Raw genomic sequence first — 21530 nt, forward strand, 5'->3', positions numbered from 1 at the left:
GTGGTCTGACAATACTGAGAGAAGTCCCTAAGTCCATATTGGCTGCATCTCACCTGTAACTTTAAAAAAAAAACTGTTCCTGTCTGGCTGCACTTGAAGTTTTATGCATGGCTCCAAACATGGTGTAAATTTTAATCACTGCAGAGCTTTAAGAAGGCCGTGCAAAGATTTAAGTAGACACATTTCTAACTAGCATAAACTGATAAAATTTAAATATGAATAAGAAAAGGCAGGTGACCAAGGCTAAGTGTAAAGCAGTATATCTACTGGCTTCCATGCTCTCTTGCAGTAAAACCTGACTGTTGGATTTCTCAGCCCAGCTACAGTCTAAACTGGTTTTGAATCAAGAAACTGGCTCTTGCAGAGATATTTACAATTTCTGTGCTCAGAGAGTGTGTTACTGCCTTTATCCAGCAAAGCACATGCACACATGCTTGGGCCTCATATCCCACTGATTTCTTTGGGATTACTGATCTGCCTTCCAGTAGTGCTTTGCTGGGTTGGGATCTCCACAAACAGACCCACTAATGGGCAAAGAAGAGACAGGAGACAGCAGTGTCTTTAAAACTTTACACCACCCTGAACTGACACTAATGGTGATTTTATCAAGCTAATTCTCCCTTGTTAGTCAGCAGTTTACAGTGCCCTGGAAGTTGCTAGAGGGTAATGATTGATGAGGAGTGTAATTTTGTGCTCTCATATCACCACCCCCTATGCTAGCCCAATATTTCTCTACAGCGTGCCTGGAAATGACAAAATCTATCAGAAATTACTGCTGAAGTGGATTGAGCAGGATGAGAGAGGAGCCAGCACACCTGGTCTCTCAAGTCAAAGGCCATCAGCAGAGCAAACAAAGACTGATGGTGTTCAAATTAATACAAATTCATTTTTCAGAAATAAGGTCAGTGGAAAAGATTAACAAATATTTTTCCCATCACTTAGAATGAAAACAGAGAGAAAAACTGAGCTGTAATTCATTAGAGCTGGTGCAGGAGCTGAAGCTGTGCCCAGGACCCCACACTGTCAGGCACTAAGCAGAGGCAGAGCAAACAGCCAGCCCTGATCACAGTCCCTGCAGTGGCACCCACTGCTGCCATCGTGGGCCCATTCTGGTGCCCCCTGAGTGCTGCTCTGATCTATTTTCTGCCTTCTCTTGTGAAGGCTGAGCACAACCAAGGGGTCCAGATGACAACAAAGCAGCAGCCTAGAGGAAGGCTGCTCTGAGTTGGAGGACAAAGCTGCCTCTAGCTCTGCACAGGAACAGGTAGAGAGGACACCCATTTCAGCCTTCACTGCATGCTTGTGTCCCCCTCACTGACAAAGTCACCAGGGCAGGGGGGCAATGCTGATCTTGCTTTGCCTCCATGCAACTGGCAGGTCACCCCTTTTAAAATGGAGCTACACTACCCCAAGCTCCCTACACAGCTCTGCTTTCCCTCATATCAAATACACTCAATCTTAACTGGCCCTGGAATGCCAACTGGCTGACCATTTCTAACCTCACTGTGAGAGATTCTCCAGTGATACCAAAAACTCCAACATTATATTCCTTTTTAGAATATTACAAGCAGACTGCTTCCTAGTCAATTCTGAGATCTAATTTTATCTCCACATGTGAATTTCACAGGGTCTTTTGTTGTTTTCAAGCCCCAGTATATTAAAATTATTTTCTCCAGAGAAATACAATACATTTTGTAGCCTATAAAAGGCTCACTTAATAGTTCACTACACCTACTTATCTTTCCCTTAACCCTTGTTGTTGTCATAGGTAATTCACAGTTCAGGTGCTATTTCTGAATTCTGACTTACTCTTTGTCTAGAGGCCAAAAAGTCCCTACATCCTTTGTGAGAATGCTATTCACCACTGATAATAAGCTGATGAGCCCATAGCCATTCAGGCCTTTCATGTTTCCTTCTTTAATGAATGATATTGTGACACTGCACATTAATAGCATCTTGCTATTTTTCAAACAGTATTTGAAGACTTAGTGAACACTGCATGTTGTTTTCACACAGACTTGCAGTCTTCTAAGAAGGCAACTGAAATAGATTCCTCTCTATTTTGGTGTTTTCTTTTTTTTTTTTTCCTCTTTCCTGACCTAACTCAATTTCTGTTGAGACTTTAGGGGGTGTTTTATGTTTTAAGGATGTTTTACTTGTATGGAGTAAAAAAAATGCAGAGAATAATTCAGTCCTCTAAATAATTTCTATTGCATTGGAAAGTGTAAGAGAAAGGGCAAAGCTCTCCACAGCCAGAGAGGCATTATAATGCTCTTATTAGTATCATCACTAGTTACAAAAGAAAAGGCTTTCTACATTAAAAGCACATAATCATTCCTTGTGTGCTGAGGAAATGCCCAAGTTAGTATCTCCCATTAGGTCTGGGCATTTGAAACACAGCAATATTTAGTAAATTGCAAATTCTGGCATGTTCTTTTCATGCTTCCCATCTATTTTCCCCAGGAGTATAGCTCAAGTAATGCTAGATGCTGCACAACCACTTGATTATGCTTATATTTATTCTTTGTACTGCACCACCATGAAGTGCCCCTGAGCAGAATCAGGTGCCTGAAGTGGGGGTGCAACACAAAGAGGCCTCAAAGACATTTCACCTGAAACAGACAAAATGAAGCAGGGATGATCAACAGGTGGCCCAGGATATCATCTGCAAGCCAGGTTTTTGTCTCATAGGAACCTTACTGGTTGACAGACTGGTACAAAGGAGGATGAAGCTGCTGGAACCAGCAAGGTTTATTGGGATACCCTCAGTCCATGCACAGGGGCTGCCTGTACAGATACAGCACCATTCCCACCTGAGAGGTGAACTGGCTTGCTCAAGGGCAGCCAGGGGCTCCTAGCAGAGCTGAGAAGGGCAAAGAGCTCCCCTGTCTCACTGCAGTGCCATATTTACCCACCACCCTTCCTTTGTCATTTTATATGTTAGCTTTCATTTAAAAACTCACTTCCTTTGTTGCCAGACCTCACACACCTTTGGTCAAGTGAGTAATCTCTTGGAAGAAATTTCAGCAAGGATTTGATTTAGGGCTGAACCATTCATGACTAAATTCTTCAGTTTCTTCTTTCCTGCCGTACAGAGTAAAAGCAGGATTAAATGGGATCATTCTTTATATTTTCCTTAGATGATGCTAAACGTTCACCAAGCACCCAAAATACTAAACCACCTGCAACTTGGCTGTTAAAAACCCCAAAGAGCAAACCACACTGGCTGAAGTGAGCCTTGCTGGGGATTCCAGCATGATCACCATCCCACACTATGCACATGTGCCTGTCTGCAAGCATTTCTGAATTGCTCAGCTGTGAATATCATAGACAGGCCCTTCAAACTCTGAGCCTTTAGCAGAACACAAAGAGAAGGAAAAAGGACTAGCCTGTGTTCACTTACAATACAAAAAAAGCCCCAAAGGCAATCAATGCCTGACACACACGTGCAGCAATATTATTCCAGTTGCCTAGGAACCAATGCAAGGAGCCTGCCTAGGGAGGGATGCCCACATGGTAAATGAATGGAAGAAAGCTGGCACTAATAAGACATTGACTGAACATTCTAGTTAAAAACCACTGTGACATGAGGCAAGTAAAACCAACCTCTAAAGCTAATTCAGTTGTAAAAGACAATACTTGATGAAAAACCTGGTATACTTTATTGTTTTCTGTTTACATCTTCCAGATAATATTACTGTGCTACCCTGCACAAACAAAAATGAGACAATTTGGGCCAGAAGATTTTGATCAGTTTTGACAGATTCAGGTGAAATGAAATTACCAAGAAAACTTAACATCCACTTAGGTGCCTCCATGTCCTTGAAGAAGTGCTGAGCAGATCACTTCAGAGTGCTTTGAACAAGCTATCAGCATCTGATAAGCTAAGCTCTTTCAAAAGTTAGGTACTAAACTACTGGCCCAACTCAGGTGAGCCCAGCCTGGGGAAAGGCTTTCTAGCAAAAGACAAACCAATCCAAGCAAGAGGGAGAATGATGTACTTTGAGTGATGCCTTTGACCTCTGCCAAGGTATTTCCTGCAAATTCTGTGTACTGCATATTTCAGTCTCTCCACCTAACATCTATCTTGAACATTCTCCCAAATGCTCAAAGCTGCATTTGTCCAGTGGCACAGCATCCTTAACACAAAGCTGTGACTTTGCAAAGACTTCAGCATGCACAGCCCAGAGCCTTTAGCAGGCCTTGTCACTATGTGCAAAGCACATTCACAGGTCTTATCAGGATGGTGGCCAAAGATTATGGAGGCATCCAAGCTGGTTGATAGAGTCAAGTCTGTTCTGTGGCACGTCTATTTTAAACTTGGGCCTTCTGGTTTGTATCTTAAAAGGTCTACATGTCTTAACTGATCAGCAGAACAAATTAACTTCACAAAGTGAAAACAGTTTAGCCTTGATAAATGAATATGAACACAAAAGAGCAACTCTCCGTGGTTCACATACATCTACAGCCAGCACATAAAAGGAAAGGAATGGATTAAATTGGTCTTAACAAGCAAGTAACTTTACCAGCAAAACACAACAAATTAAATTGCCTGCGAAAGTAATCATTAGGATGATGACAGTCAAGACCAAAACTTTATTAAATGGGTAACACAATCTTAATCATAACCATGATTGCTTAATTATCTGATGGGACAGAAAACATGTTGTAATAAATTCTATCCTCATTCCAAAGGTAAATTTCTCAGTGTTCCTTAAGATTTAAAAATTGTTAAAAATTGTTCTAAGTTATAAAACAAATACAGCCACTACTACAGATAACAGTGCCACTGCCCAGACTTCACTTCTGTTGTTTGGTTGTTGGGTCTTTTTTAAATTTTAGTAGAAAGAAACAAAACCTCTTCCCCACATTAGTGAAGAACAAGCAAAATCAGAGCAACTTGAGGGGAAGTGCCTGCTTGCTAACAGACAAGGATAGCTCTAACAAGCCAATTTAAAGTCACTGCACAACACCTGTAAATACAAAAAAAGTGATATGATCATTTAAAATGTTTATTCACTAAATTTTAGCCCAGGGCAAATTTAGAAATTAAATAGGGGGTAGATGTTCAGTTTATTTAAGTTGCCAGAACTCCAGCAAAAGCAGAGCTCAGAGAGTTTACATTAGCTGAAAATTTGGTCCATGAAATGTGCAATTAATTCAAGAGGCTTTAAATAGTTCTCATGATTTAAAGCCTTTGAAAACAAGGTGAAATTGAGAAATTTTGAAAGAACCCTGATGAAGTATTATATAAATATGGGTAAGATAGAAAAGAGGAAAATAAGGGACAGAAGAATCAAACTGACTGGAAGAGGCATCAAAGGGATGGGACGATTTTTAAGAAATTGTTTAACTACTGAATCACAGCTTTCATGAAGATCTGTGCAGAATGGCCACCTCCCAAGAACAGCCGGAGAAAGGATGTATCATTAGAAAGCTTATGACTTTGAGCCCACCCTTCCATTCAAGGCAGCAAACTGTTGCGTTGCATTGTTGAGCAGGATGTAAAGAGCCTGCCAAGCACAGCCCACAGACCCGCTAATTAAGTGAACTGATTGTGTTTGTTTTGGAACCGTTTGCCAACAAAGGAATGTGTCACACTGATTAGTGAGAGAAGGGTATGTAATATATGTGTATTCAAACCCCGAGGAGTGCATAACCCAGGTATTCACTCTGTTTGCCCAAGGACTGACAAAAATGACTCTCAAGCAAATAACCAGACCAAAGAGAAACTCCAGCCCTCAAGAGGGGCCCTCTGTTTCTCTCAGCTGTATCTATCTAAGGAATACCCATCCTTCATAAATTCCTACTGAACACTGTGCCAGAAACTGCTGAGAATATTTCAGAGAGAAGGAATATCTTCACCTCAAAGCTGAGAGACCATGAGGATGGAAAGTTAAGAGCCAACTGAGAACCACCTTGGAATTGTAATGGCCACACTGACAGCTGTCAGTCTTCTCTCAAAAGAGCAAGAAAGGTCAGGGAGGCAGCCAAAAATCCAAATGCCATCTCAACACAGACATACACACACACACACACAAAAGCAGGCTTCACTTTTCAAACATGCAGCAAAGAACTGAAGTTTGCAAAAGATGTCATGCACCCACTTTTGAACATTTCTAACCTAACAGCCCAGTTTGCTGGTAGAGTTGATAGCTCAAAAGTGAACAAACATTCAAATGCAAAAAGAAAAAGATGAAGTTCAGAGTTCAGCAGCTCTTTCCTCCTCAACTCACCAGCTTCAGCCAGGGTACCTGGCAGTCCACTATTGTGTACAAAATGTGAGTACTGTGCTGTAGATAGCAATTCCAGGAAACCAGGATGGAGAAAAGGGAGTTGTAGTCAATTATCTCTGTACACTGTGGACTCAGAATAGCACAGCTAAACAACAAATCTGAGCTGTTTTACTCAGAGCTCTGTATGACAACTGACAAGGAAATTCTGAGTACATCATCAGAATTTTCAGGTATAATTCCAAGTCTTCACATGGACCTTTTAGGACTTGCCATTCCATTTGCCACAGGTTACTCTGTACATCCCTCTATTTCTAACTAACCCCCTCACCTTACCTTGTCTTGTAGTGGTCAGTACACCTACTTCAGAAACCTCTGTCATCTTCAAGAGGTGGAAACAAACACCAAATCCCTCCACCTGGCCTCCCTCACTGCTTTGGAGATGACAGAGCTGCACAATGTACAGCTTCACTGTACAAGCTCCTCTGTTGGCATAACTTGCCTCCAGAGCAAAAATATGGAACTGAAATAATCTGGTTAGTTCCACATAGGTGCATGTGTAGTAATGAGATGAGAAAACTAACTAGGAAGGGAATCAGAAAATGCTGGGGATAAAACCAAGGTTTAGTTATAAGGAATACAAAAGGAATAAGCAGAATGATGAGATAAGAAAGAGAAATCTTGGAGAACCTTTCATGCTGATTGTGTTTTAATTAAAACCATTAGCAAAGACTGCTGTCTTTGGCATGACATCAACCATAACTTCACATTTGTGAAACATGAACACAAGTCTTTTCTGGCTTCTAACTCCCACAAACACAGGAGCTAGAGCAGCTTCTGTTGGCTTGAATTGCTGACAAATTCTATTTGATTCCAGAGGGTTTTGAACTCTGTAATTGCAAGGTATGTCTGATCTCAGCTGAAGGGCAGGGAAACAATATACACCCAATAATGGTTTTGGGACCAGAAATCCCCCAGACAAATCAAATTTTAACATAAACTTGTATTCCCAAATGTTCCTTCACGTTCTCATTAATCTTTTGGGACTATCTTCAATCACCTATTATGCAGTCTCCATAGACATCTTATGTTTTATGCCATCTTAGTTTGTCTTTTAACTCAGCCTTATCTCACCATGCACCCTAGATGCATTCTTTCTTAAAAACTGTTTATAAACTCAGCCACATACCTTGTTTAGCTTTTATCCACTGCTTTGTCAATACATTTTTTAGAATAAGACTCTGGAAAAACAATGTGCAAACAACCTTTGAAACTCAGATCAGACTGAAAATCCCTTAAGAGCAGTACTTGTAATTTAACATCTTTGTGCATGCAAGGGAACCAGATTCTTAACAAGCCCTTTTAATTAGCTGGTCCTGATTGTTTCCAAAGGTGGGTCCTTGCTTTCTTCCACTTTCAAATGAACACTTTGGAGAACAAATTACAATGATTGCATTTGAAACAGCCACAAAAATACTTATCTGGGGATGTCAGATATACTGCCTTTCTGTTAAGGGTGGAAGAAAGTGTATCTTCTTTATTCAAAATCCAGGACACTACTGAAAAAGAGTAGTAACACTGCTGTTTTGCCAAGTCTGCTTTGGTTTCCTGCATTTTGCTTCTAGGTTTCCCATGTGACTCCTGGCCCTGACCTGGCATCCAGTACTCTACATGATCTGAAATAAAGGTTTTTTGCTTAGTTTAGGATTTGCATACACTTACACTCACTTTGTTGCCATCTGAGAATAGCAATGTCATTAAAAAAAAAAAAAATCTTGTGTACACAGGCACAGAGGAATAAGCAGACCGAGCAGAGAACTAGCCATAACATTTCATGGGGAAGACACTTCAGAATGGATGGCTGTTGTTTTACAGTGGATGATCCCTGTACATTATGGGCCCAGTGATACCAAAGAACAGAAAGATGTCTGTGATCACTCCAGAAAAGTCATCTGGCTTTTCAGGACACTTTGCAAACTCAGAAGAGCTTTGATAAATCACACTGTGTGATGATACTGAAGGATTTTCCCTTTTTTGAACAGCTCTTCTGAGACTTACAGGACCTTGGGAAGTAGCACTTCTCATTTGCTTTCACATTTGCTCATGGTGGCCTCCCTGGAGCAGTGATCTACTGAAGCTCCCCAGAAATGTGCATTAGTGGAATCTAGTCCCTAATTATTTAAATAAAAGGTCATGAGGCTGAGAATCCTCAAGGCTTGAGGACTCAAATCAAATGTATGACTGACATTACCACACTGGAGTACCTGCTTGTAGAAATGTCCTCAAAGGGGTAAAGGATTTCTCCATTGTTGCAGATCTCACAGATGAAACCCTTTTGGCTACACAGGCTGCAGCTGTACACATGAGAGGTGGCAAACTTGATCACCTTCCCCAAGAAAGGAGCCAGCTTTCCTTCAATAACCTGGAATGAGAAGGCAATGTTGAATGAAGCCCCCAGAAATAACCAGAATGACCTGAAAGACTGAGACAATACTTATTAGTACAGAAATGTAGGAACATGCTGCTGGTTAAAATAATAGGGAAGTTACTTCCCAACAATCAGAGCTCCATGAAAACACAAGTGATAATAGTAATCATTGAAGCAGCAAATGATCTGAGCATGAAAACTAATTCACTATCTCTTTGTAAATCTGTGAATGGCAATAAGAAAATATTACTAGTCATTTGAAGTACAACAATGTGCAATAAGGCACAGAGAAGTAAATAGGAAACAAGTTTAAGGCTTCCACATTATTTCTGTCAGCTATGAATACTGCCTTACAATTTTCACTATTTGTTACTTTCTATGCACATATCACTGTTTTGGTTGTTTCTTTTCCTTCAAAGTTCAAGGTTTTTGCATGTATTTTGTGAACAGAGTCCTGGCTTTAGTCCTTTAGTAGTGTTTCCCACTGAAAACCATTCAAATATAATGTTCCCCTCCTTGCTAAAACGAAGAACTTCTTAGGTAAAGTCTTGAAGAGGAACTTGGTTTTTGTTTTTTTTTTCCTTTTAGCGTCCAGCTCTCAAATCAAGAAGTCCCAGAGAATCCTGCTAGACCATGAGAAGTGATTAGCACTCCTCGTGTTGGTGTGGAAAAAATGACCAAAGCTTGAACTGCTAACCACAACACTCATCTAAATTTGTGACCTGGAGACAATGCCTCAATAAGGAGTGCTATTCAGGCAAAATACTTTCCATTCAGATCAAACTTCTAGAGACTTTAAGGAATTCTGCTGCTGTAGGGAAGAATGAAGATGGAATAAGGCCCTAAGTGTATATTCTTCTCTTCTGGGCTTCCTGTGGTCTGAATGGCAGCTTGCCAGATTAGTGACAGAAAATGTGTCATGGGATTTGATAGCAACCTCCTGTAAAAAGGAAAAAGAATGCAGTAATTGCTGACTGAAGAGTGCATGGGGCTGTGCCCTGGAACCTAAGAGTGGGGAGTTTTACACTTAAATGAGTGTCACACTCAGTTCAGGCACCCCTTCCCTAAATATGGTAACACAGCACTTGTAATTTGGGTTAGGAGTACCCAAATCTAGAGAAAGCAGAGATACCAATGCAAAGAAGAACAACAGAGGAGCAAAGGCCAGGTAGTAAGGAAACAAATTTGTCTTCCAGGGCAACTTCCTGTCCACTAGCCAAGAAAGCCACTACTAACAAGTCCAACTGGAAAAGGAGGTGCATGGGGAGTGCTGGTGTTGATGGCAGTGAATGGCACAGGCAGAAATGTGCCCCTTCCTTGCCTTCAGCTCCAGCCTGCTGACAACACCTGCAACAACAGGAAGCAGCAATGTTATTGCTACTCCTGCAGAGAGGACATCTGCTCATGTCAGAGGAAAAATGACGTTCCTATTGCATCCTGGCATAGGAAGATCCCCTCCAACCACAATGTAAACAATGCAGAGAAGCTGCTGCATGAAATACGAAAATGAAGCCATAGTTCAAGGCAGTGATACTGCTAACCCTCTCACAGATGGTCAGGAGCTAATTTAGCTCCCCAAACTAGGGTTTGTTTTGCATTTTGAAGGAAGAAATATTTTCCTTGCAGACTCCACAGTTACAGAGGGGAGACAGGGAAGTTGACAATATTCAATAAACACAAAGAAAGAAACAGTGAAGCCACCCAGCCCGTGACAAGGCTACAGTCACCCTCCAAAAACCCACTTAGGCACCAACAGATGAAATGCACATACAAAGATAATAAATAAATCACAATGCATACAAATTTTCCAGAGAATTTTCATGCTATAGCAGTCACCTCAGGCCACAACCGCTCAGCTTAAAATGCCAGGCTAAAGACACAGTGAAAACAACTCTAAATCTGAACTAATGTCACTGTCAGCAAGGATTTAAAAGTTAAATATCTGAATTGAAGTAACATTTTATTTCATGTAATAAACACAATTACCATAATCTGTTACCTTCCTAAGCATTGGGAGTGAGTTTAAAACTACAAGGAACAAAATCTTTCCTGTGCTGAAGAGTTCACAACTTAAGCAAGATACATGGAGTGGGCAGCTGCCCTGAGGAGATGCTGTTATTTGTCCCTCTTTATTTATTTATTTGTATGGCTTGTTGTAGCACTGTAGTGGGTGGGCTTGTTACTCTGGCCACTGCAGACAGACAAGGAAGATGATATCTTCAAAGAGCCATGCATGCCAATTTTGCAATGTGAATTACAGGCCATTTTACTGCATTATAGGAGGAAGACAAAATGCAGCATCAAATTGATGTTATCACTGGTTTTAGCATCTGTAAATTTTGTGTTATTTTGTTTCATCAGAGACCTCAAGGCTGTGCACAGGATGATTTTTCCTTGCCGCCTTCTCATTCCTGTTTGTAGCTAATAAGAATAAAATCCTCATCTCCATTTCTGCTAGGCAAGCAGGAAGGAAGATTCCTATTTGCTGTCCCAAGTCTACCTGGCTGTCTACTCACTGTCTTGTGGTAACAGTTGCACAGTGAATGCTTTATGGCTTGGGAAAAGGAGCACAGACCATCTCATCAAAGGTTTTCAAACTTCTCCTGTGATTGCCAGAGGTCCAGAGTCAGGCAGTTTAGATATCCCAGAACCATGGTGGGAGAGTCCCAGGATCTTCTCCCAGTTGTTGCTAGAATCTGATTTTGAGTTTCAAGGACACATAAGTGATAAAAGAATAGAAGTGTGATAGCCAAATGTAATGCATTATCCAGATATCATGGAAATGATGGGAGGAGAAGAAAGACCTCAAGAGGCTGTCTTGGCAGAGGCACCAATATTTACATCACTCTTTACAGCTGTATCTGTTCCTGAAGCCTTTCAGGGACCAAGACTTCACAGCCCCCATGCAGTCTAATCCAGTACACGTCTGTTCTCACTGCTGGAGTCACTCCTAAGCTTTGACCTGAACCTTTCCTAAGAACATTTCAGTTTACAAAATAAGTTTATGAAACAGAGAAACTGTGAAATCACACACTACAAGCTGCAGAAAAGTACATCACATTTCAGAAGTGTGGCAGCTTAGCATAAAACTAAGTTGAGTATGACAAAGGAACAGAAACTGAAATTTTCACCTTTATCTCTTCAACATAGGGGATGTCTCAGCATACACCTGGTAAAGGATTAAAAATCTATGCCTGTCTCTTAAAAAGAAAAAAGCATCAAGCTTAAATTAAAATTTTGCTGAGTTCAGATTCTCTTCTACTTACAGCACATATCAAGCAAGGTCTGTTTCTAATCCAAACTCTTTGCAGAGCAGGCAATTGTTTAATTGGTCAAAACTATGGGTGAGAGGTTGTTAGTGATGGCATCCCAGTCAGCAAATGGCAGAGGGTACAATGCAGCTTTTTCTTCCTTAACTGGCCAAGGAATCCTTCCCAACATCACTGTGGACACAGGGCCATGCTTATCACTGCTGTACTGGAATACCTTGGGGTACCCTGCTTGGTGACAACAGAAGGAAAACAGCTGTGTCCACAAGTCCAAAGCAAGTTGTGTCTCTGAACAGCCCCAGTGTTCAGATCAGAATCACTGTTCATCTCTCTGGATCAGGAAAAACATTTCTCTAAGCTTCCACAAGACAGAAAGCCATGGCTTTGCACACAGCTCCTGTGTGTGCCACATTAGGAATTGTATAAAAACACACACCCACATGTACATACATAAAAGCCAGGCCCTGCCCTCAAAGCACTTACAATTTAAAGCAGCAAAGCAAACACTGCTTTTTACAGTAACTGCCATATAACTTCCACCTGAAATGGGACAAGCTGTGCTTTGGAGGAGCCTCCCATACAGGTTCCCTGCCGATAGTGCAGACCATCCCTCTGGCCAGAGTCTGGCTGCAGGAAGAGAGGAGAAACCAGGGAATGCAGCAGCTCCTTGCCCCAGTGCCCAGCCTCCTGAACCCAGCTTGGGAAAGCTCAAGCTGTACTGAAGAGCAAGAGGGGAAGGCAGAGACTTGTCTGAGCAATGGGAGAAACAAAAGGGCTACAATATCTAAACAGGTGCTGAAAGGGTGGTGGCACAATTATTTTAGATGACTTCTGAAACAGAGGCTGCTCATACAAGTCAATATTATGAATAAAGGTAAATCAAACTTTCTTCTTGGTATATCCTTGTGTTCAGCTGGGGAGCACTATAATTCTGAAGAAACAAATGCACAGAATAAGTGAGGTGAGGGGAAAATGCAGGGACTGCCAAACTGGCAGACAAGCCAACGTTGGCAAAGGCTGCCAGAGTCTGTGCAGTGGGAGGGCAGCACACATGCTCTGGGTTCTGTGTTTCCTGACTTACCAGGAAGACAAAAACAAGAGACAAAAGGCAGCAGTGGCTGTGCCACAAGTTGAAGTCCCTTTGGATACATCACATTAATATGATTAGGAGGGCAATGTGTGATCAGTCAAAGTTTAACTGTTTGTCAGGAGGGCTGCTCGCCTCCAGAGGTTTCCTGATCCTTCTATTCAAAGACTGGCTCTTAGTTCTCTCACTCTATCAAGGAGATGTTTTCACAAACAAGCACACAGCCAGCTGTTCCCAGAGATCAACATCTGCAAAGGCCATAGACCAGAGCATCCACCAAGCCAGAGTGGCCCACTATGTGCAGAACAGGGCTGCTGCTCACAGACAACACTCAGTAGCAGCAGGTGCTGCCCAGGGGCCTGTGACCAGAGTCCCTGGGTCTGACCTTCTCAGAGCATTTCTGAGCCCACAGCACAGCAGGAGAGGCAGCCCCCTCATCCCTGGCACACGCTGAGTTCCAGCTCTGCCCTGACCCCATCCCCCATCCCCCATCCTGGCTCCCTGGGCAGAGCACAGGGCTGGCACAAGCCCACCTCTGAAGGCCCCACTGCCCAGACCCAGCTGTGCCTCCATGCAGCACAAAGCCCCAGCCCCCATCACACACAGCAGAGAAGTCAGGTCACTTTGTCTTCTCTGTTCAGTCAACAAAAACTCCTTGTATGAGAACCTACTTGCCAGCATGAAGGAGGGTTGCACAAACCAGTCCCACGGGAGAGCAATGTAGTGAACATGGTGTTGCAATAGATGTTTTATATTAAAAACCAAACTAGAAAAGTGGCCAAGGAACAGTGGCAGAACTTCTCAAGTCTGCTGAGAGTTTTGACCCAGAGAAGGTAACCTAAACTCATGACTTGTAATAACTTTGTCAGGGAAACAGAGCAAGGCCAAAAACTAGGCATGAAAAAACCTTATTACAGAACTAGAGTTTGTTCCTGAGAGTTGTTCAAATTACAAAATACATTAATAGAAGCCTCTGGCTGGGACTAACTGAAAAGCAATCACAAGTTGATCAGACAAGGAAAGCATGGAAGACCCCTCCTAACTCAGGCTGTCATTTCCATAGATGTAATACACCAACAACTACAGCAGGAACTAGGGGAGAGATGTGCAGAAACAGAAGGACAAATGAGTTTGCTGTAATCCACCAGCACTTCAAGTAACACCTGCAATAGCCTTCCACCCACCCAGGAGATCAGGGCCACAGAAATACCCAAACTTTGCCAGGAGATCATGGCCACATAAATCAGCACTGAAGTCTATCAGATATGATGAACTTTCTGGACAGGAAAGAAAAAACAGCACAGTTTCCAGACACTGCTGAGGTCAGAGTGTTTGTTTTGAGGGCAGGGCTCCTGTCAGCATTGCTAGATAAGAAGCAAAAGGTACTGAGTGAGACCTCCATCCCTGCAGGAGTCTATGTTATGAATTTGACTGAGAGTCATCAAAACTCCTACCCTGTCTGTGCATTTTTACCAACTTCTAGGAGTGCAGTAGATGTTCACATCGAATGGAGATCATAAATAACTTTGGTCACCTACATTAGGACTGTCAGAACAGACAGTAAAGGGAATACAGCTTGCTGAGCTTTCAGATACACCATTTTGCTCAATGTGAGAAACTGCAAAGGTTAAGAAGTCTGGTCTCTCAACAGTGTCATGGTATATTGCAACCACATAAAGTGTTTCTGGATTAAAATACATTTTAAATTAAATTTGCCACTCTGAGTAATTCCTACCATATGATAATAAAAGAAAAATCTGACACAGTCTAAACAAAAAACCCCTTATTAAGATCCAAGATATGGACAAGCAACAGATGAGGGATATTTTAACAGAAGCTATCCAGAATCTAAGAGTAGGAAGATAAATCTACACACATCTTTGGGTAGATATTTTGCCAGCTCTGGCACAAGGGGCAATCAGCCAGAGGCATAATGTAAGAGTGTGCCTGTAAACACTGTCAGTTCACTGTGGCTAAGTGATCAGGGAATAAACACTGAGATGGGAATTTGGGAAATGTCCCCAGTGCTGCTGAACCCTCAGACTGAGACCTGCAATTTCCTCAGGTATCAGAAGCACTGGAGGAAACTCTGGTTATTATCCTCATAAAGGAGAACCTGCTGCTACTGCTCTGCCTAAGAGCCTGGCCACCAGGGTTAAGTAATTCAGGTAAAGTGGTGAAAATACTGTAAAACTCAGGTTCTGTATTCCTGTCACTGTGAGGCAAGCTAAATTTGCCAAATGGCTTTGTGACCCCACCCTTGTAAATCAGCTTGTTAATCATTATCGTCATAGAGGTGATAAAGTTGTTTTATGAGCCAACACTGAAGCAGTAACATTAACTACTTATGCAGGGACTGGTGTATTTCTCTGCAGATAACATTTATTAGAAGGCACTCTCTTTAAAGACACAGCTTTGCTTCATAACCTCCTTTTGAAGCACTGAGCAGTCTGTTGCTCTTATTCCTCCAGTCTGATCTACATGTCAGACACAAGTGATGCCTGGAGGGTATGGGTTAAGTGATATGAAATCCCTAAAACACCTTGAACTACAGGTTCAAATCTAAACTGGGTTGTCCTGGCCTCTCCTCCTGACAGAAGAAAATTTATGATTATTTCTCAAGGCCAGACACACACTTGGCTCTATCTGAGACAGACAGACATAGAATTTGCCAGGAGGCACTGATGCAATGCAGAAGAGACATGAAAGGCCAAGAGGCACTGAGAAAATAGAAGGGGTGGTGGACATGAAACTCATTCATGATCCCCAATTACATAAATTGAAGAGATAGAAAGTACTTTAATTCACAGGAATAATGTCACAGGCATGTCTGGCAGAAGGAACCTACCTGAAAGAGCAGTCAACAACTGTGGATAGCTTTCCACCATCCTCTGCAGAAAAGGTTTCTGCCCCCATTGGTTGTTTTCTTTCTACCTCTCTAGAAACAGCTTGTCTGAATCATGCCTTTTCCTAACAAATTCAGAGGTAAGCTCCAGCTCTGCCTGGACTTTAAAGCACCACAGAGAATATGCTTCCTGGACTGAATGAAAGGCAGATAAAATATCCTGAAAAGATTGTCTTCAATTCACCATTGGATGCTCACAACCCTCCAAATTCCACCAGTGGAAGCTTTGTGGAAGAGGACTAAACATTCAATAATCTTTCTTCACCCCCAAGATAGATGAGAAATATGCTTTTAAAGGAGCTACCAATGACACAAGAAAACAGGTCTAGAAAAAACACCTTTAGAAACATCCAGTTTGTTCCTTACCCTCCAGCACAACCAAAATGACTGTCTGACTTCCTTCAAAACTTCTCACCAGAGAGATACCACAGCAGTCCAGTGCTCAGAACTGGAAAGTTGTTCCTAATGCCTTCCTTGGATCTTTTGCTGCAGTCAGGATCTTTGCACTCTACCTCCTATCCTTACATTGCAACATCTAGTTCAGAAAACATTTTCTGACAAATTCTCTTATCTGTCACAGGTAATCTTTGTCACAAGTCAGGACAAGCAAAAGTGGACTGGGGGTGTAGGAAAAATACAATGATTGCCTTTCCCTATTTGTTTACTGGATAACAAGCAGGTATTTTCTGCCTTCATTAAACATGCAAGTTGGGCATTAAAGCTGAAATGGTAAATGCAAGCTCTGCCCCATGAAGATTTCAGTGGGGTCAGGACTTCTGTGATAAAAACACAGACTTGGAAACAAGCGTGCTACAATATGCTTAGCTAAGGATAATACAAGTTGCAGAGAAAATAAAGGGAAAACATTCCCTGGCTGGGAAGTTCCCAGTCATTTATATCTAGGGAACAGACAATGCTTGTGGACTGCTAATTTCCTTGAGGATTTTTTCTCTTCCGTTGGCCAGATTCTTAACACCACAAATTCTTGTTATAATTTCAATGCACAATTAATCTTTAGTTCAGAGGAAAAGGAAATGGAAGGAGGAAGGATGATCATGAGGTAAAAGTTGCAGAGAGGCAGATACCAGATCTTTTGTGCAATAAACTAATCTGCTGGCTTTCCTTGCTCCATTTTGACTCCCAGTCACCTCTTTCAGACTGCCTGTCGTGTTTATTTAAATTACAGGTGATTTAAGGGAAGAAGGATCTCTTACTATTTGTGTGCATGCACACTACAGTCAGTCACTGTGCACTGCCATACAAGAAATTAAAAAAGAATACAGGAGTAACTTCAGTTGTGACAGGCATGCGACAGGCCACAATCCCAGCTCCCAACAGCAAGAGTGATACCACCCCACCCTCTCCCTCCTCTTCCCTTACACCTTCCACAGGTCCCTCTCTGTCCCAAAAGCCTGTTCAGCCTGTGGTACAGGTGACAGCAGGGTGGGCAGAGCAGGCAGGGACTCTGCTCACCCACTGCTGACACCGGCGCACATTGCGCTGCACTAACTCATCACACAGGGCAGAGAGCAACCCGAAAGGAAACCCTGCAATAAACACTGCAAAGAACAAAAAGAACCCCACTAAACCAGCTGCCAAATAAATCAAACTAAAGCAGAGGAAACTAAAGGAGTGAGATTGGAATAAACAGAAATCAGAAGTCCCCTTTGACTTGTTTGCATCAGGCAGTCTGTGCTGATGGCAGAGCCCTTTGCTGTTCAGTCCTTCCGGACTATGAACCCCTAAATATGTTTCACCTTAATTTGCTATTAGAGAGATACTCCACAAATTAGCCCCTAACTAAAACAGGCACTGGGAAGAGGAAGAATTACAAGGTCAAGAACAAACACTGCTAATCTCTGACAAGCACACATAGGCAGGGGGCGAGGTGAAGATGGAGTTTTACATTGGCTGGGGGAGAGGAAAAACAAACTGGTGACAGTTCAAGTCAATTTATAGCAGGAGACAGAGAGGATGACAAGGTTCCTCCAAGCCCTCCCCCACTCTTCTCACTGAAAGGAAGAAATGCCAGAAATTTCAGCAGGTCTCTGGATGCAAGCTGACACAAGTAAAGAGGAGATGGAATTGTCTCAGTACAAACAACAGGCCTGGAAATCACCTGTGTCAGCTCCCCGGCCAGCTCTGCAACAAGACTCACACTCACTGTGTTTCAATTGTCTTTCCTCCTTTCTCCTTCCCTCAAGGTTTCCAGGCAGCTACATGTCAATTTTGTCACACCCCAAGTTCTCCTGATCTTGTTGCAGGGAAGAATTATAGGTTGTTTTAAGGAAAAGGCATTCAAGCAAAGGTTAAAGGCTGTTTTAATCAAACAAGGTTGAACGAGTACCAGGAATTTGGCTGGTAGAAAACAGAAAGCACATTACTGAGCTTAAAAACATACGTGACTCTAAATACAGAAGCAAATATGCATTCAGGCAGAGAGTATATATACACTTTTTTTTAAGATTAAGCAAGCAATTGCATGCAGAGATATTAACTGACTCTACATGCCCACTGAGCAAAATGCTATTTCATGAGTGATAGCACAAAATTAGAAACTTTCCTGCCTTGCATAGGACTGGATCTGGGCATTTTAAGGAGGAGTCCTCTGAAGAATTTTAGAACAAGAAAGCAACATACCAAGAAAAAGGCTAGGGCTACTCTGAAAAAAACCTCTGTGAGTACAAAGTATATTTAAAAGCAAAATTTAAAAAAAATGTTCTTCTCTCATCCAAGCAGGTAGCCCTGAGATACTATTTTATTTCTTGGGAAATCTGGTTTTTCAGGATGTTAGTCCTGAAAAAACACCCAGCTGGCTCTCCCAAATCATCATTTTAAGTGAAGCAGAGCAATGAGTTCAGAGCCCAATCTTTCACACTGCTAACCTGCTTCTCCAGTAGTGGGCTTTTCATTCTGCACAGCAGAAAATAACAGAAGAAACCTGTTCAGCACAAGGCAGCAGAAAAAGGGTAACTTATATTACTGCTGCTGCTTCTACAGGCTGAAAAAAAATTAAAATATCTCTGGAGATCTCAACTCAAAAGCTCCTGTGAACCCCTGACACCACTACTGGGTCATTTTAAATCGAGTTTCATTCTAAAGAGCCACACTTAGCCCAAGAGGCCTAGATTACATATTCACAAGGAAAAGGACTACAAGTATTTCAAAAGGACTACAAGTATTTAATAAACCCTGTTAAAAATTCTGGTTTCATGCAGTGCTGGAACCAGTCCTGCTATTAAAAATATCTACTAATGATCTTGCTAGATCTCTAGACTTGCCTGCAATACCTAGCTCAGATGAACTTGTCTTCCTGAGAGCCACCTGCCAAAATGCTCCTAACCAGCTCTCCATGCCCTAGCCTGGCTGGCTCTGCCATGCTCTCTGCCTGAGAGCCATTGTGAATGACAGCAACTCCCTTCCCTGGCAGAGCTGAGGTAAAAAGGAAACGCCAGTGCACACTGCCATTACCACTGATTGTAAGCAGAGCTGTCAGCACTTTGAGAATTACACACACACAGGAACATCAGCTAACCTGAAGCTTCCTGTTCTGCTGAAAGGCAGCTCAGTGCTGGCAACCTCCAGGGAGTGACAAAAATAAATGATGTGCCAGGTGCTTTAGGATGACCCTGCTTGAGCAGGGAGGTTGGAGCAGATGACACACTGTGGTGTTACCAACCTCACCCATTCTGTGACTCAGTGATAAAGGAGCCACAGCCACAGGAAAGTAGACAAGATGTTTAACTGCTGCTTTGCTATCAGATCTTTTAATATTGATGAAGACAGATATTTTGTGTTTATTCCCATCTTAGGACTATTTTGATATTCCTCTGCTAATATACTTAGTTTAGAACACTGTCAACAGGCACAGCTCATAAAGACAGCTATTAACATTGGGCCACTGTGGTCTAAGATGCATCCTCACACAGTTCATGTAGACAACTATCTGGTATTATTACACTGGTAGTAACACACTGCAGGACTTACACCTCTGTCACACATGCTGTGTCAACATCAACATCCCTTGCTTGGGAGGCTGGAGCTGTGAATTGATGTTTTCCCAACAGTGCTGAACTCTGAACTGTGGCTGCTATGGCACAGATGATGTGCCTGGCATTTTGCTGCCCTTGTTGAGCACAGTCAGTTCCCACAGAGAACTGTAACAGAAAAATCTTCAGTCATCTCAGCATAGCCAGGCCTGCCCAAACCTCATTCTCCTTCTCATTTTCCACCTCCTGCCCCTTAAGCAGAAAAAGGGCTTGCCTAAAATTAAAAGAATTTGCTGGTACAGCTACATAGGTAAACCTCTTTGGTAAATAGAAGCTTAAGATGATACAGCTTATACTGAATCACTGAATGACACAAATGACAGCAACAGACTCTCTCCTTGATATAACTCAGTTTGCACTCATGATTTCACAGGCTCAGCCACATAGACCACGAGCAGGAGGGCGTTTGTCATGTACCTGATTCAGTAATACTTCTGAAACTACAGGAAACCCAAAGTATGTTAGCCACACCCCATTTTTTTCAATCAATACAGCCACATGCACAGGCTCTCTGTGGGTGAGATGCTACATCCCATCCTTTTACTGTATCAATGAAAAGGAACTGCTGGGCAGGGACACCACCCCTGATGGGCTTGGAATTCATCAGGCTCTATGTTACAAATCTATACTAAGCATCTATCAGCAATGGGATGAGGACTGAGTTCTCAGGGAAGTTTACTTCTGAAAAAAACAGCAAGTAAAAGGCAAAAGAAGTCCACATCTTGCATTCTTTGCTATTGTTGGGACTGATGAAACAATTTGTCTAAATCAATCTAAAGCTTTGCATGTATAAAAAGAGTAGAAAGGGCATCTCTGATCCACTCCTTCAGTTCTGTCTAGGAGGTGCAATGAAAGTACAGCATGGGTTAAAAGCCTGGAGGAGTGAAGGAGATCTAATGATTTTTTTGCTCTTCTAAGACTTTCTACTCCTAATCTAACAACATATTAGGCTCAAATCAGGTAGAACTTTTGTTTCATTGAAGCTCATTTTTATTCCCCACACTCTTGTTAGGGAGCCTTATATGCAGAAAAGCTTGACCAGAAACATGAAGGTTTCCCAGTGAGGAATGCTTCTGTGAGAGCAGCAGTCCAGCAAGCCCAAAATGCTCCCAGGAGCTGTAATCAGTGCTGTGTGTAATCAGTCTTCCAAAAGTCAGAGGAAGATGAAATCATTGATTTGTCTGTCAGTAGGGAAGACATCTTCCTAATCCCTTCAGTATAGTATGTCTAGTCTGAAATCCTATAATCCCTTTATTTTATGTACTGTAACTGTGGATATTCTCATTATGGATACCTAATCCTCTCAAAGATGATACATTTCTGGCCTCAGTGACACTATTGTGGCATTAAACTCCTCATTCTCACTGTGTTTTGCAGAGAAGCATTTCCATTAAGGATTCCATTGGACTTTTATGCACCCCTCATACTCACTGTGTGATCTGTGCCATATCATTGTGAGAACAGGGCTCTCCTGTTCATCCTTTCTCTGCACTGTTCTTCACATTATTTGTGGGTTCATCTACAGGTAGTCAGGAAAGCTGATCTGAAGGCAATAATGT

General features: G+C 42.1%; 1 protein-coding gene across 8 annotated transcripts in view; it reads right to left on the reverse strand.

The window, feature by feature from the left end:
• Positions 1 to 21530, reverse strand: part of PLEKHM3 (pleckstrin homology domain containing M3) — a 92862-nt gene that overhangs the window by 22529 nt on the left and 48803 nt on the right. For all 8 annotated transcript variants that reach the window (XR_003946355.2, XR_007777963.1, XM_050976842.1 and 5 more), the window contains one exon: positions 8498 to 8655. Coding sequence is in view for 6 of the 8 variants with exons in the window: in XM_050976842.1 (XP_050832799.1) it covers positions 8498 to 8655 (158 nt within the window). In the remaining 2 variants the exon portion in view is untranslated. The remainder of the gene's footprint in view (positions 1 to 8497; positions 8656 to 21530) is intronic.

The sequence above is a fragment of the Serinus canaria genome, chromosome 7 (genome assembly GCF_022539315.1).
Source record: "Serinus canaria isolate serCan28SL12 chromosome 7, serCan2020, whole genome shotgun sequence".
Classification (NCBI taxonomy): domain Eukaryota; kingdom Metazoa; phylum Chordata; class Aves; order Passeriformes; family Fringillidae; genus Serinus; species Serinus canaria.